Source organism: Sorex fumeus, unplaced genomic scaffold, assembly GCF_029834395.1.
Source record: "Sorex fumeus unplaced genomic scaffold, SorFum_2.1 ptg000044l, whole genome shotgun sequence".
NCBI lineage: Eukaryota > Metazoa > Chordata > Mammalia > Eulipotyphla > Soricidae > Sorex > Sorex fumeus.
The window spans coordinates 15,409,116-15,436,170 of record NW_026606101.1 but is presented as its reverse complement, the minus strand read 5'-3'; the positions used below and the strand labels follow the sequence as shown (position 1 = coordinate 15,436,170).

The 27,055-nt window shown below is 52.9% G+C and overlaps 1 protein-coding gene across 2 annotated transcripts; it reads left to right on the top strand.

Moving 5' to 3' along the window:
• Positions 1-1,782: 1,782 nt before the first annotated feature.
• Positions 1,783-26,732, top strand: LOC130030247 (peptidyl-prolyl cis-trans isomerase FKBP1A). Of its 2 annotated transcripts, none has more exons than XM_056121477.1 (5): positions 1,783-1,886; positions 2,012-2,059; positions 21,672-21,784; positions 23,865-24,025; positions 25,689-26,732. In XM_056121477.1, exons 1-4 carry the CDS (start codon positions 1,850-1,852, stop codon positions 23,991-23,993), a joined length of 327 nt encoding a protein of 108 aa, XP_055977452.1. In that variant the 5' UTR covers positions 1,783-1,849; the 3' UTR covers positions 23,994-24,025; positions 25,689-26,732. The 2 variants fall into 2 exon arrangements, with proteins under 2 accessions (XP_055977452.1, XP_055977453.1); XM_056121478.1 differs by having other exon boundaries at positions 25,686-26,732.
• The last annotated feature ends 323 nt before the right edge of the window (positions 26,733-27,055 follow it).

Genomic DNA, 27,055 nt, shown 5'->3' with positions numbered 1-27,055 from the left:
TGGGAGGATAATGGGGTGTGGGCCACACCCAGTGGTGCTCCAGAGTGACCCCTGGCACTGCATGCTCAGGGACCATTATGTGGTACAGGTGTGTGTGTGTGTATGCGTGTATGTGAAGGGGTGGGGGGTTGTCTAACATGTGTTTTGCTGTATGCAAGGCAAGTGCCTTAACAACCCTGTACTATCTCTCTGGTCCCTAAATCTCCTTTCTTTTAATCTGAAAATGGGAGGAGGTATTAAATATGAAGTAATGTGGTTTCCAAGATAAGGTCATGAAATGAAAGTTCTCAGGCAGGTTGCCTAGAGGGCTGAGTGCCAGCTTCGCATGCTATCTGCCCCAGCAACACCACACACAGTGGGGCGTGGCACAAAGACCAAAAACCAAAGGGAAAAAAATGAAATAGCTGGGATAGATAAATCAGGGTCAGTGCTGCTGGCTAACCGTGATTTTTTTCATCACCAGTGCAGGCCAGGACTTATCCTTGAGCACCAAGTCAGGACTAAGCACCTGAGCACCACCAGGTGGGGACTAAGGCCTCCCCATCCTAAAGAAATAGCTCTGCCTGCTTGTTTTTGTTCTGACACGTCTCATGGATCCAGCATCTATAAGTTGGCTGTCCGTGTTAGCAGAACACCCAGTATGGCAGTGCTACAGGCTGAATACGGTGCAGGGCGAGTCCAACCGCCTCTCACCACGACCCTAGGCTCTGAGATCAGGGACTACATCCGCCTCGTGCACAGCTGGCGTGCCTGGGCACAGCGCATGGCATACAGTAGGTGCTCAGTAAGAACGATGCATGCACCTAAGGAGCTGACTGGCTTCAGGGCCGACTAGTTCAAAGAAGAAACGCGGGACCCAAAATGAGTCACTTTAACTGAGAGCTAACGTGAGTGAGCACACAAGAGAGAGCTGACCTCTACACTTGTAAGAGTGGGCCAGGGGCCAGAGAAACAGCACTGGGGTGGGGGTGGGGGAAAGGCAATAGCCTTGCACAGGTTCCATCCACAGATCCACAGAGGCTGCCCTGAGCCCCGGCGGGCTCAGGAGGGAGGGAACCCTAAGCACAGCCGGGTGTGGCCCCGACACAAAAACCAGGCCAGGGGCTGGAGAGATAACACAGCGGGGAGGGCGTTTTTGCTTTGCACGTGGCCCACCCGGGCCCACCCAATTCCCAGCATCCCATATGGTCCCCTGAGCACCGCCAGGAGTAAGTAATTCCTGAGTGCAGACCCAGGTGTAACCCCTATGCATCGCCAGGTGTTAAAAAGCAAAACATCGAAAAAACAAAAAAATAACAGGCCCAGCTTGCCCCAAGTCACCCCGCCAAGGCCCCAGCGGAGCCCCTGATCTTACTCCCCCTTCCCCCACTGCGGAAACCCGGCTCAAGACCCGCCAGCCCGGCTGGAAGCAGAGCCGAGAGCGAGGAAGCCGGGGGGGGGGGGGGGGGGGGGGGGGGGGGGGGGGGGGGGGGGGGGGGGGGGGGGGGGCGAGCCGCGCGGCCGCGCACAAAGGCGGCATCCGGGCGCCTCGGGGCTTCCGGGCTTCCGGCCCCGCGGCCCGCCCCTCCCCCTTCTCCCTCCCCCCCACTCCCCGCCTCTGCCGGGGCCGCGGGGCCGCGCACGCCGGGCTCGAGGCCGCGCACGCCGGGCCGGGCCGCGCGCACGCCGGGCTCGGGGCCGCGCGCGCAGGGCGGGGCGTGCGGAGGCGCGCGCGTGCGCAGGCGTCGCGCGGAGAGGGTCGAGGCCGAGCAGTGGAACCCGGCCGGGTCCCGTCGTGGTCTACGCCGCCTGTCGCGCCGCCCGCCCCGCCGCCGCCGCCACCACCGCCGCCGCCGCCGCCGCCGCTGCCATGGGAGTGCAGGTGGAGACCATCTCCCCCGGAGACGGTGAGTGGGCGCCCCCCCCATCACCCCGGCCTCGGGCCCGGGGACCCTCCCGCCCCGCCGCGCGCGCAGCCGCTCACCGGCGTGCCGGCCCGACTGTCCGTCTGTCTGTCTGTCTGTCTCCGCAGGGCGCACCTTCCCGAAGCGCGGGCAGACCTGCGTGGTGCACTACACCGGTGAGTGCGGGGTCCCCCAACCCTTGCCCCAGCCCCTGCCCCAGCCCTGCCCGCCAGGCCCGGGGCGTGGCGGCAACGCCGAGGCCCGCGTGGCCCGACCCCGAGGCCCGGCCGCTGGCCGCAGCCCCCGGGGGGTCGGGGGTGGGACCGCGACGGGCCCGCCGAGCCCCGCAGGCCCGGGCCGCCGCTGTCCCGTGCGCCCGCTGCACGGAGGGGGGACGTTGAGGCCCGCGGCAGGGCGCCGAGGAGCGGCGGAACCACGCAAGGTCACGCCGCGCGCCCACACGGGGCCGGCGAGCCCGGCGCGAGGGTCCGTGCCCCCGGGTGTCTCGGCGCGCTGGTGCGGGGGAGAGAGGGGCGAGGTGGCTCGGGCGTGCGGGAGCGTCCCCCGCACCCCGCCGGAGTCACTGCGCTGGCCCAGCCCGGCGGGGAGCTGGGAACCTGCTGGGTCGTTGCCCCTCCCCGATAGTGACGGTCCAGGACCTGTGATTCAGGCGCCCCCCAGCCCGCCCTGCGCCCCGCATCCCGGTAGGAGCGCAGACGTTCCTCGGCCAGCGTCGTTTTACTTCGTTTTATTGGGGGGGAGGGCGGGGAAGCAACACCTGGCAGTGCTCGGGCCTGACTCCTGGCTCGGTGCTCAGGGATCACGCCTGGCGGTGCTCAGGGAGCCCTGTGGGGTCCCGGGGACGGCATCCGGGCAGGCAAGTGCCCTCACCCGCCCCCCTCCCCTTCCCCCTCGCCCTCCTCCCACCCGCACCTCTATCTCTAACCTAGACCCCTCCAGGGAATGTTCACGCGGTGCCTGGGACCATCTCTGACTTCATGCCCTTACAAGGCCCTCCTGGGTGGGAGGGGAGGGGAGGGGGAGCGGGCGGAGACTCCCCGGGAGGCTGTGGGCCGCCAGAGGGGGCGGTGATTGGCGGGGCCTCAGTAGTCGGTAGGAATAACCGCCCTCCCCCTCCTCCTGCGCGCTCCCCTCTCCCACCCTTTCCTCCCGGTCCTCCCCCTCCTTCCTCTGTTTCTTCCTTCTCCTGCTGGTAAGGAGGGGTGGAGGCAGTGTGGGCCCTGCTGCAGAGGGAAGAGCCCCTGGCCTCCCCGGGAGGAAACAGACTCTCCTTGGGAAGGGGAGGGGGGTGGGGAGGCGATGCCCTCCCCCTGCTTTGCCCTCTGATTTTTCTGGTCCCTTTTCCCTGGGGTAGGGGGTGGATGGAGGACCGGGACCTTTTAAAAGGGCCACCACAAGCGCTGGTGTAGCGGCCAGTGTCTGCAGGGAACCGGCCACTGACCTTCTCTGCATGTCCTGCTCAGTTGGGTGTGGATGAGAAGAGTGACCACTGTTGTGGGCTGGGGTTTGGAGGCTGAGCAGCCAGTTCCCCAGGGTCCCCTCGGGCCCTCCTTCCCCTTTAGGACTGCACATGCCCATGGGGAGGACCACCAGGCACATCATCATCCCTGGTGCCCCAGGTCCACGTGGCTGCTCCTCCTCCATGGCTCACCCATACAGCTTCTGCTGCCAGGCCAGGACCCCAGGATGTCAGCAGCGGCCACACTCCCAGCCTCGTGACAGGACCCCAGAGCATCGGCAGGGGCCCCCGGGCCTCTTCCCTGCAGCTGCTGTGTTTTCCTTGAGGGTGGCACTCACCCCCATGTCCCCAGAACCGTCGGGAGTCTGGTAGTGTGATAGGATCCAGGCTTGTGGGGTTTTTATTTCATCTTGTTTTTAATTTTTTTAAAAATTGGAGGGGGGCAGTTTGGCCTCACCTGGCGATGGTCAGAGGTTGTTACTCCTGGCTCTGAGCTCAGGAATTGCTCCTGGCAGTGCTGGGGGGACCATATGGGATGCCTGGGTTGGAACCCAGGTCGGCCGTGTACAAGGCAAACATCCTACCTTCTGTCCTGTTGCTCTAGGCCTCCTTGCCGCAAAGATGCTTTCTTGTGGGGCGGGCTCTGCCTCAGTCTCCCCCACCCGGTGGCTTTGTCTGCATGACTTTGTCCAACTGCCACCAGCCTCCCAGGAAGAACCTGTTTCAGACCTGTGGGGGTGTGGGAGGCGCTTTGAGATTTCATCTGTAGCAATTAAGGCTCTGGGAAGCGGTTCCATCTGAGGGAGCTAATTGTTGGGAGTGTGTTAGTATCAGAAAGATCTGAGGGGCTTCAGGGAAGCATCCTGGACCTCAAGAAAGGAAAAGGGATTCTCCTGGGGCCTCTTAATTTTCTTTTCGGGCGCCCAGTACCGTTCCAGAGGTTTCTATGGAGTTTTGTTGGCCAAACCTGGCAGTGCTCAGGGACCAGATGGGATGCCAGGGATCGAACCCAGGTTGGCCTCGTGTAAGGCAAACGCCCTACCCGCTGTGCTATCTCTCCGGCTCCAGGCTTCTGTTTTCATCCAACTGGGAAGGGGTGAAAGTTCAGCGGGGGGCCCTCCCACCCCATGCTGTGCACGCCCTGGGTCTCCTCTAGGGCAGGAAGCTCCCGGTGCTTGACAGTGTGTAATTTAGGGCCTTCCTGTTCGCAGGAGGGTGAAGTATAGTGGGCAGGGGTGCAGGGCTGGCAACCCTCTGACGCAGCCTGTCCTGGTTCCGCAGGTTCAGAGAAGCAGCTGTGGAAGCCAGCATCTCGCAGCAGTGAGGGGCATGCACAGCACGGGCCAATCCTAGCCACGGGAATGTTTTATTTTATGGTTTGGTTTGGTTCGGTTTTGGTTATTTTTATGTATGGGGGTGAGGAACATCGCCCTTTTTTTGTTCCTGGGCCATACCTGGTGATGCTCCGGAGTTATTCCTGGCTCTGCACTCGAGAGTCACTCCTGGTAGGGCTCAGGGGGTCGTGTGGAATGCTGGTTGTCGGAAGGCGGGTGGGAGTGCCGTCTCCCTGGTAGTGTTCGGAAAACTGGGGGTTCCACTTGGTGCTTGGGCTGTGTTGGGGACCCTTGCGTGTTCAGGGGGCTCTGCGGTGCTGGATGGAACTTGACCGGCACCCACAATTCTGCCCCTTTGAGCCATAGTCCCCGTCCCCGTGCGAGTGTTGTAATGCTGCAGTGGTGGCCTGGAAGTCAACCTCTCGCCCACTCCCTAGGGTGCCTCCCATGCCCTCTGGCCTGTGCAGTGGCCCCTGGGGGTGTGTGTGCAGGGGGCGGGGAAATGAAAACTTCAGCGTTCACTAGTCAGACACCTCCCAGTAGGAACAGGCACTGCTGTGGGCAGCTAGTCCTCATCGTGCTGGATGACTCCTGACCCTTGTTGACTCCGTCAGTGGTGCTGTTGGCCCTGCCCTGACACACAGCCTGGCTCTGTCCCTTCTCACAGCTGCAGGCCACGTGCTTGCCATTGTCACACAGCATCAAGAGGGTGGAGGAATACTTTGATTATCCACTTCAAAAGGACTGAGGGGTGGGCTGGGGAGATAGTCAGGGCTTAGGGCCTGCACCTTGCATGCGTCCAACCCTTGGTTCATCTCCAGTATCACCTGATCCGGAAGCACTGCCAAATGCAGCCCCGAATGCCACCATGCCCACCACAGCACTGCCCGTGTGGCAGGTGCTCCCGAGCACCACAGGGTCCTTTTGTCTGTCTGACCTCTGGCTTTGAACCAAGCAAAACCAAAGATTCCTTGGTCCCATTGCCTCAGGAGTTTGACTTGGAGAACACTGAGGCTGCTGGGAGGGCGTGGGCACCTGCCCGTCCCACCCCGGCTCCATCCCACTGCTGTTCTTCAGCCTCTACCTCCCCTCCTACTTTGTTTCACCCCTGCTGAATGTGTCTCGGCCAACACGCTGGAACTGTCCCATGTCTAGGGACTCCCGGATGCCACCTGTGCTCCCCATTTGTCTTCTTCCTTGGGCAGACGGGTGGTCACTGGTGAGGCCCAGGGGCAGGATCCATTTGGTTCCTTCTTCAGGTGTTTGTTCAGAAGCAGCAGAAAGCCAAAATCCGGCGACGTGGCCCTTGAGCAGGTACAGATCGCGCCTCTGGCTTGTAACCAGCGTGTCGAGAGCTTCTTTTGTGCCCCTCGCTCTGCTTTCCTGTGCTTTGCACTGAGCGGGAGCACAGCTCCTGCTGGGGGGCGAGTGGTCAGTGATGCCATCACTGCACGTGCTCCTTGTCCCAGGCACTTGAGTGACGTGTTCTTCCCTCTTTCTGGGTCCTTCTGCCAGCCATGTCTGTCTAGAGTGGACCCCGCAGAGCCTGGATTTCAGGGCTTCAGCTCTCGGAGTGGCTGAAGCTTTGCTGCAGTTGGAGACCAGTAGTGTTGAACAGAGCTGAGACTAGTTCTTCCATTTTACAAGTAGAGGAAATAAGCACTTACACAGGAGACATGGGTCTGAATGAAGAGTTTCTATTATTAGTAATTGTAGTAGCAGTAGTGGTTTTTGGGGGTTTTGGTTGTTTGTTTTGCGGTGCGGATATTGAACCCAAACCTTTAGCTTCACACGTGCAAGTGCTCTGCCCTAGCCCTGAGAATTCATGTTAAAGCAAGACCACACAGGGCCAGAGCTACAGCACCGCAGGAAGGGCATTTGCCTTGCATGTGGCGACCCGGATACAATCCCCTGAGCGTGGCCAGGAGTAATTCCTGAGTGCAGAGCCAGCAGTAATCCCTGAGCATAGTCCAGTATGACCCAAAAAGCAAAAAGAGAAAAAAAAAAAGCCAACAACCCAAAAACACCACCAGTCAGGCCACACATTGCATCTAATTGTTTGGGGTCTTTCGGGGGTTGGTCACACCCAGCAGTGCTCAAGTGTTACTCCTGCCTCTGCATTCAGCAATCACTCCTGGCAGTGCTTGGGATGGATGGGGATCAAACTCCGGTCACTCAAGTCGGCTGCATGTGGGCAGATCCCTCCCCACTGTACTATCTCTGCAGCCATTCTCTTACATTTGCGAGTAAGGGCAGTTTTCAGTAGTGTTCATTGTTTCTGGGTGGGTAGCAGAGGGGTAGTGTCGGGCTACTCCAGCCTGACTGAGCGGATTAATGCAGGTCCCAGGCTGAGAGACGTCCCAGGACTCGAGTATGTGCTGGAGCCCCATTTTCATTTCCCTGCATCACATGGTCCCCTGAGCACCGCCAACAGTGGCCCCCTTAACACTGAGCCAGGAGTAGCGCCCAGCAGCACCTGTTGTGGCCAGATGACAAAAAGGTGTCCTTCCGCACCTCCCATATTCCTGTAAACAGTGGGGAATTGAACATTCGTAAAAACGTTGCTTTATTTTGCATTGTGATTACCAGCATACAGACTCAGATGCCATTTGGCTGCACAGGTGGTGTGGGGGATTGAACTGGGCTTACCACATTCAAAGCATCTGCACTGGTCCTTTGAGCGCTCTGATCCTTTGCTTATCCTTCCGCGTTCTTAATAGCTTTTTTGTGGTGGGTAGGAATAGGGGGTGGTGTTTGGGCCATGCCCTGCCATGCTCAGGGCTTACTCCTGGCTCTAAGCTCAAGGATCACTGCTGCCAGGCCCTGGCAACCAAAGTGTTGGGGATTGAATCCAGGTCTGACACACGGAGGACACCTTACCCGTTGTACTCTCAGAGGCCGTATAATAACCTTATTTTTAAAAAAATTCAGTTGAGATTTACTCATTGTTATTGGAAGTTCTCCCCATTTTGTCAGTGTGGAAGAGTGCTCTCATACTGTTCTTAACTTAATGATCTGGGTTTTTTTGTTTTTTTTTTTTTTTGGTTTTGTTTTTTAAAGAGCAGGCTTATCTTATAGAATACCCTTCCTCTGTCCCATTGTTTTCTCCTAGTGTTGTTCAACCCCTTCCTCTGCCTTGATTTCCTGTAACCTGGCAGTTGAGTTTTAAATGTCTGAATAGTTTCTGGTAAACATTTTCGTTTGGAGACTTGATACGTGACTCCCTGTACTACATTCTCAGTACTTCTACCGTGGGGAAGGTTTTGCCAACCTGATCTTTTTGTAAAGGTCCATCTTCCCCCTTTGCGGTTGGTAGATGATCTGAGGAGTATTGGACCTACTGCAGATACTGTGCTGTCCGCTGGTCTTTCCCTGCTAGCCTTCATGTCAGTGGGTGATTCTCATCAGTTATTGATGACATTGACATGTATGAAGTGTAGGATTGGGGTATATGTGTACATGCATGTCTATCTTGGGCGCCAAGATAGACACTGGTAATTTCCTGTTAGAGGATGCTGTTGTTCACTGTATCACACCCACCACCGCGGTGTCATACCCCTCCACCACTCTCTCTAGATTTCCTCATGCCCCCTCTTCCCCTCCCAGCAGTTCTCTAGGCAGACTCTCCGGGTCTGTGATCTTTGACCATTTTTATTCCCTTATGGTGTTCCTTCATATTCCACATACGAAAAAGATCATTCGGTGTCTGTCCTTCTCTGTTTGATTGACTTTGCCCAGCACGATGCTCTCCAGTTCCACCCAAGCTGCAGCACACTGAGAGCTCAGTAGTGTTCTGTGGTGTATACGGACTGTCAGTGGTTGACTTTTTGGACCACACCCAGCGGGTGCACTCTGGGGCCACTCCTGGTGGGGTGCCGGGAATCAAGCCTGGGTTGACTGTATGCAAGGCAAGCTCCCTCCCCACTGTATTATCTTTATGCCCCAAGTACCATCATTTCTTTATCCACTCGTCTGTTTGAGGGTCAGAGCGGTAGGTTTTTAATCTTTCCAGTCCTACCACTTTCGTTAATTTGCATTCTTCTGTAAAATAGGGTAAGACCTAAATATTTCCTTTTAATTCCCAGTGTTGAAAGCGATAGATTAGTGTTGAAGACCTCCCCATGGTAACAAGTGACTTCCCTACCTCCTCTTTTTTATTTTTGGTCTCAAAGTATTAGAACTGAAATTTTACTGAGGACCTTAAAATTAATGGATTTTTGTTGTTGTTGTTTTTGATACCAGGAATGGAATGCTGAGCCAATTCCCAGTATCATCATATTTTTTGTGGGGGTTTTGTTGTTACTTTGTTTGGGGGCTGCTCCTGGCTGTTTTTAGGGGTCACTCACGGTGGAGCTCATGGAACCACATGGGGTTCTGGGTATTGATCCTGGTTTAGCCACATGCACGGCAAGTACCCTGCCTTCTTTACTAGCTCTCCGGCTCCACCTTGTTATTTTTGACATTTTCTCTGACCCACGCTTCTCTAGGGGAGCTGCTTCTGGCTGGCTTGCTATGTTCTTGACATTGCCCACTCTTCATTCCATCACGATTTCCTTGGTCTGACAGCCCTGCTTTGGCCCTGTGTATTTCTCTAGAGATCTCTGGTCACTTTCACTGGCTCTTACGAACTCCTCATTGATCATTACCAACTTAATTGTGTAGAGCTTACCTGCCATCAACTTCGCCCATTTGTCTGTATTTTGTGGGGAGGGTCCAGTGCCAAGATGGAACCCGGGTCTGGGGCAGGAAGGCTCACTATTCACTGGGCCACGTTGGGCATTGCCAGGGGCTACTCCTGGGAGTGCAGTTCCAAGGACTGAATGAACCTGGGCCTCCGCATGCAGGGCAAGTGGGAAGTCAACCCGTCGAGCTATCTCTGTGGCCTCCCATACTCACTGTATTATGAGCGTTTTGGTAGTTTAATATTAATTTTTAGGACGTATTAGTGAATTCATTTTATTTGTAAGCTGGGGGTTATTTATCTGCCTTGAGATTTTCTCTAAAAATATTGTCAGTTGCTGTTTCTCCTGGGAAATGCCAGGGGTAGGCCAGGTAACTTAGACACACAGTGGCCAGTTCTCCCTTTGCTACCCATGGCAAAGCTTGTTTATTTCTATTGTTTCCCCTCTTCTGGGTTTTTGTGGTGTTGGTTCCCCCCCCCATCCTACTAAGGGGTCTTTGTTTTTCCTTCCTCAGCCCCCTGTCCTTCTGCCAGATATATTCTAGCAACACAAAAAGGAGAAAGAGTCATGGGAAGTAGAGGGAAAGATAACTCCAGGATGCTGGCGGAGGGGAGCACCTGGCCCTTGGCCTGACCCGCACCCCTCCTCCTTCCTGCATACGCTCCCCCCCCCCCCCCCCCCCCCCCCGCAGAAGGTCTCTGCTGGTACTCCCATCCCACCAGACTGCTCACGCCCCAGCACAGGACAGGCGCTTGCTCGCTGCACCTGCTCGGTAGATGCAGTGACCTGCACCCGTGCAGCCTTTCATCCTCTAACGAGCGTGGGTCCCACGAGCGTCCATCGCAGGCAGGCTGCCTCTCTCTCCTGACCCGGCCACTGCAGCCCGGGAGACCAGACACCTGCACTGAGGGCCTCAGGCAGTCAGGCAGGGCCAGGCAGGCATGCTCCAGCCTCAGAGCAGTGAAACCTGTGTCCTACTGCGACTGGTTTGATATTTGTCTCCTTTTAGAATATGAGAGAACATATTTGCAGCATGCTGGACATTACCCTGTTTCTATGGACTAATAAAATTGTCACCACTTCTTCCAGTGCACCCAGTGCCCATAAGTTACCCTGTTGAGCTGATCTTGTTCCCACAGGGATTACTTGAACACGTGTTGGGAGCCGGGAAACAGACTGGCCTTGCCCTCGAGGTGCTGGCCTTGTGCAGAGTACGGGCTGTGTATGGCTCAGACAAGCTAGAGAAAAGGACTTTCCTAGTCTGGGGAGGGCCTTTGAGTTTTCTCTGGGTACTTACTGATTATTGATTATGTGCAAGGCACTATTCCAGGTACTACACATGTTATGTCGTGAAGACAGCCCCCAGCCCTCATTGATCCTCCTCTGTTGTGGGAAAGACAGACAACAAATACATAATGTATTTCTTGCCTATTAATTGTTTTAGTCAATAGGTGCTAAAGAGGGGACAGGAGAAAGTAGAGATTTTTAGACAGGTCCATAAAGTCTCCAATGGGAAAGTGACATTCAGATCAGACCTGAGGGCGAGACAAAAATTTGTGTGACTGAGTAGGGCCATTGCAAGGCCCAGGAACCCAGCGGTGGGTGGAGAGAAGTATGGGTGAGCCAGTGAAGATGAGTGGAGACAGCAGTGCTCGGTGGGCCTCATGGCCACTGGAAGGACTTCCCGCCACCGCTGAGTGTGAGGGCAACCGTGGGGGGGGGGGGGGCTGGAGGAGGGGTCTTTAAGCATCTGAGACAGTCTCCCTTGGATTGTGTCTGTCCTTTGCGGGAGAGAGTACAGTGCGGCACCGCCTGATGGGAACCTCTTCAGCCGTGATCCAGGTTCAGTCCTGGACCCCACAGGGTCCCCCACGCGCGGTTGGTAGGCCCAGCACCACTAGGTATGGCTCCCGAGCAAGCAAAGACTGTCCCTTGGGCTGCCAGGTCAGACTGCAGGGAAGCTGCGGTCCCAGGCAGGAGCGGGTTGGGGTGCATGCCGCCAGGCCCAGGTCCTGGTCACTCTGTGGTCCCTTCCCACTGCTGGTTGTAGCCCTCTGACTCAGCACAGCTAGGGAGGCCCCTCCACAAAAACAAGGAACCCAGGGAAGAAATTGCTGTAATGTGGAGCTGAGATCTAGCCCTGAAATGGTAGGTAGAAATGCAGCCGCTTCCTTGCTCTGTGCCGGGAGCCGTGGGCCGTGGCCTCCCACCATGGGCCCTGCTGGGGAACTGACGGTGTTTAGCCAAAGGTGCCTTCTCCATTAGGGCTGGGAGCTCGGTGACTCGCACTCAGGTCTTGTGAGACAGACAGGTCGGTTCCCTTCTTGGGGGGGGGGGGGGCAGCTGCCACCCACATCAGACCTCACAGGTGGGGTGCTGGAAGGTGCAGCCAGAGGCCTGGAAGTGGGACGGAGATGGGACCTTTAATTCACTTCCTTTATCTCGGTTCGTGTGTGGAACCTCTTTACACCCATCGCCATTGGGACAGAGGGAGTTGGTGTGTGAGTCATGAAAACGACGTGGCTTCTCTAAACATCTTATCTCAAACCCAGACATAAAAATTACTTGCAAACAGACTTTAAAGAGGACTCTCCTGGTGGAGTTCTAAAGTAGAGCAGGGACTGTTGTAAAACAGGCTGAGTACCACACATTTCTAGATAATTGGTTTCTTTCTCCAAACTCAGGTTAACCTCGCCTGCAGTTACTCACGGGCAACACTTTTAGGGACCTGCTTGTGAAAACCTCCTGTGTAGATGGATCAGTGCTTAAAAACCACACCGCAAGTGCCCGAAGCCTTGGACTCTGCAGGGGCTTTTTTTTTTTTTAACTCCACTCTTTCCCTGCCCTTGGTGATTGCTGGCACAGTGCTCAGCAGGTGTACCCCTGAACCTCCTGGCCTGGGTCTTCTAGGCCTTTCTATTCCGACCCCTCCCAGCCCTGTCCTCCCTCTGCAAGGATTCAAGTCTGGTTCCTAGAAACAAAACAGTTGAATAGTTTGGGAGCATCTGCAGGGAGAAGTATCAGCTGCCCCTTAATGCTCTTCATGCTCCTCTATCTCTCGCTCCTTTCTCGGCCTCGTGCCTTTAACTGGACACCCCCAGTTCCCATTTTTCTCACTGATTAGGAACTTAAAGGTGCTGGAAGCAAAAACTCCCCTTCTGGGATTGATTACCCCTCAGACTCTTCCTACCATATAGGGAGAAGTTCTAAATGTGGAAGCTTCATGCTTGTCCTGCTGGTTTTGAAAAATCGTGCAAGTGAAGCAAATCTGAACTTCTGAGTGCCAATGTTGCAAGTGCCAGGGGCTGAGCTGAGTTGCACGGAGACAACTCAGTTCAGGTTTGTGACCTTGAATGTCACACACAGAGACAAGAAATAATTCTTGTTGGGCTGCAGAGAATAGTCCAGCGGGGTAGGGCACTTGCCTTGTACGTGGCTGACGCCCAGCAACCCATCTGGTCCCCTGAGCACTGCTTGGTGCGGCCCCCAAACAGAAACGCTAAAATTTTAAAAAAAGAATTTTTATTTATTTTAAGAAAAATGTTGTTGGGGGTTAGTGGGCTCTTGCAGTGGTGGTCAGGGGGCTGTGCAGTCGTATCCAGAGCCTTCTGCCTGGCCAAGGATCAGTCTCTGACAGTGAGGATACAGAGCTGTCCCTTGCAGTTTCTGGGTCAGAATTTGGAATTGTCAGTTTTGCCCTGGGGCGTACCAGCGTGGGTCTCGCTTGCAGGCCTTCAGAGCCGAGGTGTCTCCACCGTGACCTCAGCCGCCTTCTCTCGGGAACACTGGCTCGGCGGCCAGTTGACGGCTGCTGGTCTCTGGGTCCTGGCACAGAGTCCCCGGAGCCACTGCCGGCCTCACTTGATCCTTCCGGAGGAATCTTTCCCCGGGTGGATATTGGAGGTGTCCATGTGCGGGAGTTCAGTAAAGCTCATTTTCACAAGCCCCGTTTAATTACTTTTTACAATTTCCAGTGAACTACACATATGTAAAGTATACAATATCATGAGTTTTCATCTCTCTTTTTTTTTTTTAATGGGAAGGGTCAAACGTGGCAGTGCTCAGGGCCTCCTCCTTGGCTCTGCACTCAGGGATGACTCCTGGTGGTTCTCTGGGGCCAGGCGGAGCCAGAGGGCAAGCCTTTGCTGTGTGCAAGGCCAGCACCTGACCCACTGTATTAGCCTCTAGCCCAGTAGAATAAGGTGTGGGTGGTTTGTTGGGTTTTTTTTTAATGCATATTTGTCCACCTTTGAACCTCTCCTTTGTTCTCATCCTCAAAACCTGTAATACTTTACTGCATTCATTTTTATTTTTTAATGTTCTAATGTTTGTACAAATGAAGTGGTCTTCTTAGTTTTCTCATATTGCTCTTACCTGGTCTTTTACTTGGCATAATTATTTGGTTTCACTGTCATTGTCATTGTCCTCCCATTGTTCATCGATTTGCTCAAGCGGACCCAGTAACGTCTCCATTGTGAGACTTGTTACTGTGTTTGGCATATTGAATACATCACGGGTAGGTTGCCAGGCTTTGCCGTGCGGGCGAGGCCGCGTGCAAGGCAACCGCCCTACCCGCTGTGCTATAGTTTCATATGTTAGTAATCATTATGTTTTATTGCTTAGTGGTTTTCCTTTGTGTTCCTTTACTGGTTAATAACTCTGTCTGACAAACGGGTTCCTGTTTGTGATGAATACAAGCGTCTGCTATGAATTCAGGTCCTTGTGCGGACCGTTGGCTGTCATTGATTTTGGATGAAAGTCCACGAATTGAGGCTGCTCTATAGGCCCGCGTTCTCCCATGAACACATAGCTTAGCTTACCTACTTGCTTTTCACTTTGCGGAAGCCCATGTTCTCTTGAACACTTAACTTCTCCCTCCCTTTCTTTTTTATCTTTCGTCTTGGGAGGTGAGGGATTGGGCCACAGTCAGTGATGCTTAGGGGTTACTCCTGGCTCAGCACTCAGGTATCACTCCTGGTGATGCTTGGGACCATTTGGGTTGCTGGGGATCTAACCAGGGTTGGCTGCATGCAAGGCAAGCACCAGCTCTCTTTTTTCTTCCCTCACAGCTTTCTAAATAAACTTAAATAAAAACTACCTTCACCCCCACCCCAAACAAGGAAGCCCAGGAGTAGAGTGACTGTATCATAAGGCAGTAGATATATGTTAACCTAAACTACCAAGCTATTTTCCAGAGGGGTGGTTCCCTTTCATGTCTTCATCCAGGACCAGACCATCCGTCTTTTAAATTGTACATGTTCTCATAGGTACTAATTGTGTCTCCTACAAGTTTTTTTTTTCTTTTTGGGTCACACCTGGCGATGCACAGGGGTTACTACTGGCGGTTCTCAGGGGACCATATGGGATGCTGGGAATTGAACCCGGGTTGGCTGCGTGCAAGGCAAACGTCCTACCCGCTGTGCTATCTCTCCAGCCCTCTCCTACAAGTTTTAATTTGAATTTTTATAATGACTCATTTTTGTGTTTGTTTACCGTGTGTTTTTGTTTTGTTTGGGGGCCACACCCAGTGATGCTCAGGAGTTACTCCTGGCTCAGCATCCAGGAGTTAACTCCTGACGGGACTCAGGGCATAACAGAATGCTGGGGATCAAATCCCCATCGCCCCATGCAAGGCAAACGCCTTACCGCCTTACCCGCTGTACTATCTCTTCGGCCTAGCGCATATATATATATGTATATATATATATCTTGTTGGTGAAGTACCTGTTCAAATTCCACATCCTTTTAAAATCGTGTTTTCCCTACCCTTTCCTCTCCCTCCCCCCCTTCTCCACCCTCCTCACTTGTTCACTACCACGATCCTCCCTCCGTGGGGATTGAACCCAAGGCCTCATGTCAGTAAGTGTTCTTCACTGAGCACCCCCCCTCGGTCACTTCCTTCATGTTGAAGAGTTGAGAGCTCTTTAAATATGTTGACTAAGCCTTAATCAGATAGATATTTTGCAAAGATTCTTTTCCATATCTATGGCATGTACTTCCATTCTTTCCTTCTTTTAAAGGCATCTTTCTATTTTTGAATAATAGTATCCTGATGGTTGGAAGGTGCTTGTGGTTTTGATTTGCATTTTCCTGAAGACGAGTGGTGTTGGGCTAGAGATACGGCTCAAAGGCCTGGAGCACACGCCCTGTCTGCAGGAGCCCTGATTCGTGCCCTGCAGCCCCCACGTCACAACGGACGTGGCTGCCTGGGCACCACCAGGATGTGCCCGAAGGAGGCTGGGGGAGCCCTGGTGTTACCTGGCTGGAGGTTCCTTCGATGCAGGTTTTTGGTTCCTGTTGTGGGACCAACCTGACCCTCAGCCACTGGGGCCTGAGCGCGGGGCCCCCACCTGAGCCACACCCGCTTTATTTTAACTTTTTTTTTTCCTGGGAGAATTTGTTCTCTTTGGGGAGGAGGGGGGGACATACCTGGCAGTGCCCAGGGCTTACTCCTGCCTCAGCTACTTGTCCCCCAGGAATGTACATTTTGTGTTTAGTAGTATATTGTTATTTAGGATAGCATTAAAATTTATCACTATGCTATTTATGTCCCTCTTCACGTATGTCTGCCCTTTTTTTAGATATAATTGACAAATGAATTCACAATAAGTGACATCATCTATTATTATATGGTTATAATTTTTTTTAATAGAGGTTAGGTTTTAATTTGTTTCATTGGTCTGGAGTGTGCATTGACTTTACTAGTTCGAAACAGTAACAGGGAAGTTGTCCGATTCTAAGTCAAGGCCATCTGGAGGATGATTGTTGCAGGGTTCCTCTTTGGTTCCTTGGGTTGGTTGCCGGAGAGTATTCTTGACTTTCTTTGGGTAGTATAGAGATAGCATCGGACTTTCTGAGCACGTTACTTGGGTTTTTGTTTCTGTGGTTGTTGTTGATTTATTTTTAACTGAATCCCCATGAGATACAAAGTTGTTTATGATTGGGTTTCAGTCAATGTTCCAGCACCCATCCCTTCACCAGTGTACAGTTCCCACCACCAGTGCCTCCCACCAATGTCCTCGTCCTCCTCCACCCAACCCCTCCTACCTCTATGGCCGACACTTCTCTCTCTCTCTCCAGGATGAGACTTTTTTTAAATTATTTTTTTTTTATTTAAATTATTTTTTTAATTTTTATTTTTTTCTTTTTATTAGTGAGACACCATGAGGTAAAGTTGACTTACACATTTTTGTGCTTGGGTTTCAATTGTACAATGATCAAATACTCATCCCTCCACCACTGCCCATTTCCCATCACGACGGATCCCAGTATCCCTCCCACCCCCCCCCACCCCACCACAGGATGAGACTTCTTTTAAAGAGCTACTCTTGTATTAACTTTAAAATATTTAATATGGGGGTCAGAGAGGTTGTACAGCGAGTACAAGGTTTTCCTTGATCTTCGACACCTCAGAAGATTCCTTGAACACTGCCAGGTGTGACCCCAAAACAACAAATTTTTAATAGGGCATTAACTGTAGTCACCAAGCTGTATGTTACACCTTCAGGTCTTGCTATTTTATTCCTTAGTCATTCGTAATCTTTAACTTCCTCGCTCTTTTTTTTTGGTCTGCTCCTTTTCCACTCCTCTGGTCTCTGGCAGCCCCCACTCGATTTCTGTTCTCTGTGTCTCGTTTGGTTTTCATTTATCTGTCCATTTTGTTCTATTTGTTCACACCTGGCAGTGTAAGGGACTGTTCCTGGCTCTTTGCTTAGGAGTGATCCCTGAAGATGCTGGGGGACCATGTGTGTGACCAAAATCCACTGCCTGCCAGGCGCCTTTTCTCATGTTCTACCTCTCTGGCCCACTTTTTGTTAAAGATTCTACATATAAGCACTTCTAGTTGTGACCCCCAAACTCTTCTTGCCCTCCCCTCAAAAAGTTTTCCTCATGTAAATGTGGTGAAGTCTTTCTCTTCTTAATTACTTCACTTAGTACAAATTCCCAGTGGTTTGTCTGTCTTGTTGTGACAATATTTCATTCTTATTTTTGTAGCTGAATAATATTTCACATAGATAATACACAGATTTTATGCACTACACTTCCAGTTGTCAGACCCTTAAATTGTTTCAATACCTTGGCTGTTGTAAATAATGTTGCAGTGAACTTGGGGGGTTTTGTTTGTTTGTTTGTTTGTAAGCCACACCCAGTGGTACTCAGGACTTACTGCTGACTCTGTTCAGGGGTTCCTCCTGGTAAGCTCTGGCAAACCCCTGATCCCGGGGGTGCCAGGGATCAAACACAGGTCGGCCACATGCAGGGTAAACACACTACCTACTTCACCCTCAGGCCTGTTACAGTGAACTTGGGGGTGAATATACTCCTACTCATCAGTAGAATTCTGGGCTGTGTCCTATTTTTAATTTTTTTTTTCTTTTTTGGGTCACAACGAGCAATGCACAGGGGTTACTTCTGGCGATGCTCAGGAGACCATATGGGATGCTGGGAATCAAATGCGGGTTGGCCGCGTGCAAGGCAAACGTCCTACCCACTGTGCTATCGCTCCAGCCCACTAGCACAGCAAGTAGGGCGTTTGCCTTGCACGCAGCCAACATGGCCGACCCGAGTTCGATTCTTCTGCCCCTCTCGGAGAGCCTGGCAAGCTACCCGTGACGTATTCAATATGCCAAACACAGTAACAGCAAAGTCTCATGATGGAGACGTTACTGGGCCCGCTTGAGAAAATCGATGAACAACGGGAGCAGGACAGGCATCTCCACACTTTCCCAGAGGCTGAACCATTGCATTCCTACCAACAATGCCTAAGGACTTCCTTTCCTGCGTCCTTGCCATCACCTTTTTGGTAATAGACATTCTAGCAGGAATAAGGCAATGTTTCAGTGGGATTTTCATTTGCGTTTTCTGGTGAAAATGAGCGCCTTCTCATGCCCGCTGGCCATCTGTATGCCCTCTTTGGGAAACTGTTTAGAGTCTCTGCCCACCTTTTAGTTGGATTGTGTGCCTTGTTTTTGTTATTAAGTAGAATGAATTCCTTGATGTGTTTTGACTATTAACCCCTTATCTGATAAATAACTTGTCTTGTTTTGGTTTTGGGGCCACTCCCAGAGATGCTCAGGGGTTATAGCTGGCTCTGCTCTCCAGGTGGGGCTCAAGAAACCATATGGGTTGCCAGGGAACAAGCCCAGGTGGGCTTTTGCAAGGCAAACACCCTGCCCACTGTACTGTGACTCCAGCCTCCAGATAGTTTTAAAGGGCAAGAGGTTTTTAATTAGGTGTATTTTATTCTCTCATGGATTGTGCTTTTTGGAATCATATCTAAGAAATCTTTGCCTGACTCACAGTTACAATGATTATTTCTTTATATTTGCTCCTAAAATGAAGGTCTAGCATTTATATTTAGGTTTGTTCACTATTTTAAATTGGTATTATGTGAAATACAGAGCGACGTTTGTACTTTTCTGGCTTCACACCCGGTGATGCTCAGGTTACTCCTGGCTCTGCACTCAGGAATCACTCCTGGTGGTGCTGGGGGACCATAGGGGATGCTGGGAACCGAACCCAGGTTGGCCGCGTGCAAGGCAAACACCCTACCTGCTTTGCTATCCGCTCCAGACCCAGTTTTTACTTTTTGCTTGTAGAATCTCCAGTTTTTCCACCTTAGTGTACTTTCATACCAGCATTGTAGTTTTCATCTGTGGAAGTTTAACTCTTCCTCCTGTCCTTCCCTTCTAATTCTAGACACTCCGTTGCGGGAGGTGAGTCAAACAAATCTTACTGAGCTTTACACCAGTAAATCTTCCTGAGGGGGGAGGAGCGCTCGCACAGCAAGCAGGGCACTTGCCTTGCATTCGGCTCACCCAGGTTCTATTGCTGCCACCACATACGGTCTCTAAGCACCGAGCGTCAGCCCTGAGCACAACTGGGTGTGATCCAAAAATAAAGTCTTTAAAACAAAATTTTACTCAGCTTTGTATGAGCACAAAATTTTGTGCTGTTTTCTAAAACACTTGGGTGATCTGGAATCAGTTGGTCCTTTTGTGTCTTCTGTGTTTATTAGGTAGATCTGGAGCAGTGCTCCGTTGAGGGGTCCTCTTTCCATCCCCCTGCTGAAGTGAATCTTCCTGGGTTTTTCATCAGCCCTGAGTTTCTCCTGCCAATAACAGTCCCTGGTAACGCCCATGCGTGGGTTCTCTGTGACACCAGGTCTGAACTCAGCGTCTGCCCTGAGCAAGGCCTGTGCTCCTGCTCTTAAAATAACAGGGAGAAGCTTCGCCCCACGTCGTCCCAGAAAAGCTTAAGAGCACTGGGTTGGACAGACAACTTTCCATCATTGTACCAGGGAGCACCCACTCTCCGGGTGAATCAGCATCAGAGACGCGGGGGGGGGGGGGGGGGGCAGGAGGAGAGAGGCCCCCAGCCTGCCTCTAGTCGGGAGAGCAGCTCCTTCCGGCAGGACCAGATTGATGTGGGGGGATGTGCTTAAGCTGAAAAGTGAAGCGAAAGAAACCCCACACCTGGGGAGGAGCTTAGAATAAGACAAAATTCTGGATTGATGTCTGTAACATCTGGAAGTTGCGTCGGCTTTGTTAAGGCTCAGAAACAAAGCATATAGGGGCCCGGAGTGATAGTACAGTGGGGAGAGTGTGTTTGCCTTGCATTTGCCGGATGTGGTTCAATCCCTGGCATCCCATATGGTTCCTCCATGCACAGCCAGGAGTAATTCCTGAGTGCAGAGTCAGGATTAGCCCCTGAACATCGCCAGGTGTGACCCAAAAAGCCAAAAACAAAAGCGTAGAGAATGTTTTTCAATATTTGCCGTGCATTTATAAGATACTGTGCTGGTTGGAGGGGTGTCCAGTGATGCTTTTTAGAGTATGCTATATTATTTAAACTCTTGAGTTACAACTCTTTGTTTATCATGAAATAAATTTAGGGGCTCACAATGATGATCAGCTTTCAAAACTAATAATGCTTTCCTGGCATTTATTGTTACATGCGAGTTTCGTTTCCTGTATACATGTTCATGTGTGTACTAGGCCCAGAGGTGCCCCAGGTAAGACTCGGTCATCCAGTGCTTCTCCGCTCATCTGTTGGCTGGTTGGAATATTTGGCAGTTGTCCTGGGCTTGTGAGCAGCGCCTGTCCCTTGGCTGTCTCCCAGTGGGGGGCTGGGAACTTTCTCTGAAGTGTCTGCTCAGGTTAGGTGGGGCTCTCCTCCAGGCTTCTTGGTCTTCATGCTGGGATTGTTCCTGTGGGCTGGGTTCCAGGCGTCCCTCTCGGCCTTGTGGGTCTTCTCCATTGAGCCTTTGCAGACAGGGCTCTGGGGCCAGGGACCACCTTGCTGTCCTTGATCCTTTGTCAGGCTCTTCCTGGTTGGTGATGTGACTGCTGGGGCGCTCGCAGTTCCTGAGTTTTCACTAGGTCCGACGAGTGTGGGGCAGGGTGACATGGTTTCAAGTTTAGTGTCTCATGATTCAGCGCTGCACATTTGGCCTGATGAGGCCTTCCGTTTACGGGGGAGATGTTTTAGATGGTGGGACCTGTGTGAGGCCCTGAGTTTGAGCCTTAGCACTGCCTTGGATCCCTTACCCCCTCATCCCCACAAGCATTGCAGCGATAGCCCTGATGGACCTGGAGAACTGAGCCAGGAGGCTGCATGACCAGGCATAACTACGTTCCAAATGACCCTCGAAGCTGCCTGGCACGGCAGAATAAAGATGGTTTAGGCAGCAGTAGTCAAGCTCTGTGACCTCAACGTCTGCCAGCTCCTCTCTGCTCACTTGTTTTGCCTGTGAAACGGGAACAGCTGGGTGGGGAGGGTTAACACGTTGACACGGGTGCTGCCATTAGAGTTAACAGAGGTTGTCTGCCTGGAGTGGAAGCGTTGCCCCGCAGCTCAGCTCTTTGCCAAAGCTGCTTTCCCAGTTACCTGGTTCCCTACCACCACCTGCTGCCCCATACTGGCCTTCGATTCTCCAGTATTCTAACAGGATCCTAATTTCTGTAAATAATGGTGCGTGAGTTGAGGGATCACAGTCACTTGCATTCTCTGGATCTTGCTGTCACGTGCACCCAAAAGGGCCCCATTTTCAGATGGGGGTGGGGAGGCTTGTGGAAGAAGCTGGAGACTTCTGCCAGGAGAGAACAGTGCAGACCCGACCGTGTGTGCTCTGACGTTGGGGGGAAACTCCCACAAACTCGGGACGACCACCCCAGCTTCTCTGCAGCCCTCCTTGGCCGGGGATCCTCCAGCCCTGAATGGGCCCTGCTGCCTGTTGGCTCCCTCCTGCCCTCCCCCGTGTTGCTCATGTTACAATTGCCCTTTCTCACAGGGATGCTTGAAGATGGAAAGAAATTCGATTCCTCCCGGGACAGAAACAAGCCCTTTAAGTTTATGCTAGGCAAGCAGGAAGTGATTCGAGGCTGGGAAGAAGGGGTCGCCCAGGTATGTACCCATTCACTTACTCTAAGTGGTGTGGTTCCTGTGTTTCAAGGGTTTTATTGATTTTTGTTTATTTTATTTTTGTTGGTTTTGGTTTGGGGCCACACTGGGCAAGGCTGGGGGTCTACATGGGATACCAGGAATCAAGCCCGGGTCGGGCACATGTAAAAAAGCAAGTGCCTTACTCGCTGTCCAATCTGTCTGACTGCTTGGTTGAAGGTTTTAGAAAGTGTGTTTAGTGGGGCCAGGGTAACAAGATGCTCATGGTGGCTTTCACTTAGGCAGACCCTGCCTGGTGGCATGAGTTTATTTCCTTCTCTCCAAAGAGAATTGGAGATTTAAATGAAAGGGAGAGAAAGACTCATTCTTTCACCCAGACTACACTGCACCCAGCATCACTTCTATAAAACATTACTGCCTTATCTCCAGGTGAGTGGCTTTGCTTTCAGAAACTTGAAGCCGGGTGTCTAGATTTCCGTCCCTGCAGGGCAGAGGCTCGGCGGTCCAAGGAGAGAGCTTTGGGGCCTGCTTCCCTCGGGAATCTCTGCCAGCCCTCTGGCCCGCTGCGTCCTGCCTCGAGTCTAGCTGGCTCTGTGTCTGCAGCCCATCCCCCGTCTCTCGTGCCAGCCATTGTCCACACCATGGCTCTTCGGAGAATGTTCCAGCGCTGGAACAATAACTGTGTTGTGTGTTCCAAGAGCCCTAGCTGCTACGGAGATAGTGTTATCAGCCAGCTCCACGCCCCAGGCTGGCCAAGTATGACACTTGGGGCGCTGCCCAGGCTCCCTTGACCCAGTGTGCTTTGGCACCAGCCACAGCCTTGTCACCTGGGAGGAGTCTGAGGCCTACACACAGCCACCCCCACCTCCCCAGCACCCAGCAGTCTCGGGCTACTCTGTGTCTAGCTTCCTGGCGCCTAGAGCAGCTTCTAAACTCTTTGTGGTCCTGCTCTTTTTTAATTTTTTTTTTTAACTTTATTTGTTTTGCTTTTTGGATCACACCTGATGATGTACAGGGTTTACTCCTGGCTCTGAATTTAGGAGTCACTCCTGGCTCAGGGGACCATATGGGATGCCAGGGATCAAACCCAAGGCAAACACTCCCCCCACTGTGCTGTTACTCCAGCCCCACAAATGTATTCTTAAAAGTGATTTTTGTCTTGTTTTGGGGCCACACTCGGTGATGCTCAGGGCTTGTTCCCAGTTCAGTGCTCAGGGATCACTCCTGCTGGTGCTTGGGGTACCATATGGCGTCCAGGGAACCAAACCTGATTCACATGCCAATCAAATGCCCTACTCGCTACACTATCACTTTGGCCCCTTAAAAAAAGTGAATTTTGACCCTGACCATTGTATTTTTTCCCCATGAAAAACCATTGGTACTATGTTCTTTGGCAGTATTTTCACTTTACACAGGAGGGTACAGGGTACAGATGCTTGTATATTGCCGTTAAGCACATAGTAGTACATATGTATGCTGCTTTATGTCCCTGAAAATTTGAGTCTTTTCTGTATTCTTAAGAATGCAGATGGGGCCGGAGTGATAGCACAGCGGGTAGGGCGTTTGCCTTGCACGCGGCCAACCTGGGTTCGATCCCCGGCATTCTATATGGTCCCGCGAGCACCGCCAGGAGTGATTCCTGAGTACAGAGCCAGGAATAACCCCTGAGCATCGCTTGATGTGACCCAAAAAGAAAAAAAAAATGTGGAAAATGCAACGTAGTAGACTGCCCCCCACCCCCGAAAGTACCATTCTTTGGATATTGTCCTTTGAGCAAAAATGACATTTTTTCAAGCACTTAGGTGATTCTTGTTCTTTCAGTGACAGGCCACTGGCCACCAAGTGGGGACACTTCTCGGGTGTTGGCTGCCTGGAGTCAGGTTCTTCAGCCCTTAGTAGAGAGGCTAAGCTCCTTGGTTGTTTCTGGAGCCAGGGTAGGGTCTGGCTGCGGCCGGATTCAGGGACTGTCCTACCACACCAGCTGCAGACTCTGGGCACTGGCCCTGGCCAAGGCACCCAGGTAGACGCAGCTCATGGAGGCTGTCAGAACTGTGCAGCTAACGGTCTCTCGTTCCTCTCTCAGATGAGTGTGGGCCAGAGAGCCAAACTGACCATCTCTCCAGACTACGCCTATGGTGCCACTGGACACCCAGGCATCATCCCACCCAACGCCACTCTCGTCTTTGACGTGGAACTTCTAAAGCTGGAATGACAGGAATGGCTCCCCCCCCTGCGTTCCCCCTGGTAAGGATATGGACGAGTGGGCGGCAGAAAGAGCCAGACTCTCAGCGCTGGCATTGGGTGGTCTGGTAACTGTGTGTGCTGCAGAGTGACTGTCGCCTCCCGCACGCCCAGCCCTGAGGCACCACTGGGAGAGAGAGAGAGAGATCTTGGGGGGGTGTGAAAGATGTTGGGTGAATGTGTGTGCAGTGCTTGGGCAAATGCGAGAGTGTGTGTGCGGACATGCAGTGCTTGGGCGAGTATGTGCGTATGTGTGTGCGTGTGTGTGTGTGCGCGCGTGCATGCAGTGCTTGGGCCAGTATGTGAGAGTTGTGTGCGCGTGTGTGTGTGCGCGTGCATGCAGTGCTTGGGCCGGTATGCGAATGTGTGTGTGTCGGGCCACTCTCAGCAGTGCTCAGATTCCCTCCTTCCTCTGTGCCCAGAGATCACACCCAGGTTAACTGTGCCAGGCAGGCGCCCTACCCACTGTACTCTCTCACCAGCCTCCATGCTGTTGGTAGGGTTTTGTTGTTGGGAACTGAACATATAGTGCCAAGTTTGTGGGACCAACATTTTTGTTTCAAGAAAACTGTTGCTGTCCGGATCGTGCTTCCGCGGTCCCCAGCCACCTGCCTCGGGGGCAGACTCAGCCACTTCAGACAGCAGGCCAGCTTGTTACTGTGGGGCGAAATCGGGGTCAGAGTTTGCCTCTGCAGCTAAAGGGTTTCTCCCCTAGTCCTGTGAAGGCTTTGAGGGACGCTGGTCCCCCTTCCTCTGGAACATCTGAGGTCCCCGAGAGAAGGGTTTCCCTGCAGGCCACAGGACACTGGGACCCCCTTCTGCTTCTGCTCCCCTCCCTTCATTTCTAGCCACTGAGCGTGGCATCCTCGTGGCACATAACATTGACAGATGAGAATCAAATTCCAGGGTACTTGAGTGCTAGTTGGTCCTCGGGGGCTGAGTGGGCAGGGGAGGAGCCAGCAGGGACTTTGTTGAGGGCTGCAGTGGCGTCGCTTGCGCCTGTCGTGGCCTTCTTCCCATGGAGGGGCATCTTTATGATTCCCTCTTTGGGGGCCATATCCACCGGTGCTTGGGGAGTTGCGAGGTGGCGGGGATTGAACCCCCAGGATCCCACGTGCAAAGTCTCCTTTAAGCATCTCCCAGGCCCTGTTCTTCCTGCCAGGGGGAGAGTCCCAAGGCTCCTCAAGCCTTTGTCTGCCCCTGTCCAAACCCTCCATGCTGCTTTGAGAACAGCATCACCTACCAAAGGCCTATCGGAGAGCCTGACAGTGTGCACTGAAAGGACGAGCACCTCAGCACAACCCTGTCTGCCCACTGCCAAAAAGGTCGGCACTTACTGCAGGGGTCTGGAAGGAACCACAAGGGCCAACCCAGAAAGTTGCAGGTTCTGGTAAATGAAGGAAGACCAGACGTACTTACTTGAGGAACCTGGGGCCTCACTCGTGCAAGGCAGGTGCTCTGCCGCTCAGTGGCACGCCCTCTGCTGCCCTCCCCTCTCCTCCCCTCCCTGCGAAGATTCAGCTGAGCCACTGGGTCTCTGGCTGCAGCAGAGGTGACTGTGCTGGCTGGGAAGGAGCTTGGGGTGGCCCCTTGTCTGGCCTGCCCTAGACAGGAAACTTAACCAGGTTGCTGGAACTCAGACTCACCTGCTTTCTGTCCCCAGCAGATGTGCCATGGAGGGACCTGGCACCCCCGGCGCCAGCAGGCGGATCCACACGGAGCTTCCCCGACGTTCCACTCCACTCTGTACAAACCTCTCCCGACTGGATGTGTGCTGACACCTGGCTTTGCTCCCCCCCTCCCCCCTCGTGTGTGTGTGTGTGTTGACCGACTCTATGCCATAAACCTCAAGTTACTCAGTTTATTTTGTTTCATTTTGGGGTGATGATTCAGTTTCAGACGTTTGGAATAGGTTTCCAATTAAGTATTTGTCGAGTATTAACAGCACAAGTCATGGGTTAACTTTAGAATAGGAATTGGTGGAGGGAGGGGGAGGGAGTTGCAAGAATTGTTATTTTATTTTCTTCTTTTCTTGGATGAAATTTTTATTATATATTAAACATTCTTGCTGCTGCGCTGTGAAGCCATAGCAGATTTGAGGCGCTCTTGAGGGCCCAAATACTCTCCACGTCGAGAGGAGTCCTTGGGTTGAATGAACAGCCCTACCTAAAACTGAAGCGGGAGGGGGGACTCTGCCCTCCCCGCCCGCCCCGCCCTCCCCTTGAATCCTTTGCCTTCGAAAGCAGATTGTTCTCACCGCCACGGACACTGCAGGTACCCGTCCCGGGCCAGGCGGCACCCCCGAAGCCTTCTGTGGCCTGGCCTGTCCCCTCCCCCCCCCAATCCTGTGGTTTTTCTAATGGATATTCAGGACTTTTGTAATCTAGCTATCCAAACTTCACTTCCTAAATTTTAAGAACTTCAACCGAACGTTTTAAGTTGAAGGTGCTGTTTGTAGACACTCACCACCAGTGAAAGCCCCGTCCTCAGCCCCGCCTTGGGTGTTCTCTTAGGATTCAGGCTGCTGTCGCAGCGTCGGCATCTCCGTCCCTGATGCTCAGCGCCCCCGCCCCCGCCCCTCTCACCCCTTTGCTGTCCTGTGTAGTGATTTGGTGAGAGGCTATCGCTGCCTCCCCCCCTCCCCTCTGCACTATGTATGAGTTTCCGGTTTTATTATTGCAATAAAAGTGCTTTATGCTGGCTTTTCTCAGCTCTGTGTGATGCTACTCACTCTCAGCTGTTCTTGGGGGCTGGGGTTGGGGGGCAGGGGGCCGTGCGACAGTGGATGGAGCCCAAGGTGGTGTGTTGGAAATGAATCTGAACAGTGGACATGCTCTCCTGTTTGCCGATCCAGGCGGTGGGGATGGAAGGAGGTAGGTTTGCATCCGGGGATCAGCATGGGGTCATCTGGGAGCACCCCCATGACCATCACCAAATGTCCATTAAATGCCTGGGAGAAGTGGGGGTCTCTGGGCAGCGCGAGGTGTGACCAGTTCACAGCCCAGGGGGGAAGTGTCACTGTCATGTCAGTGT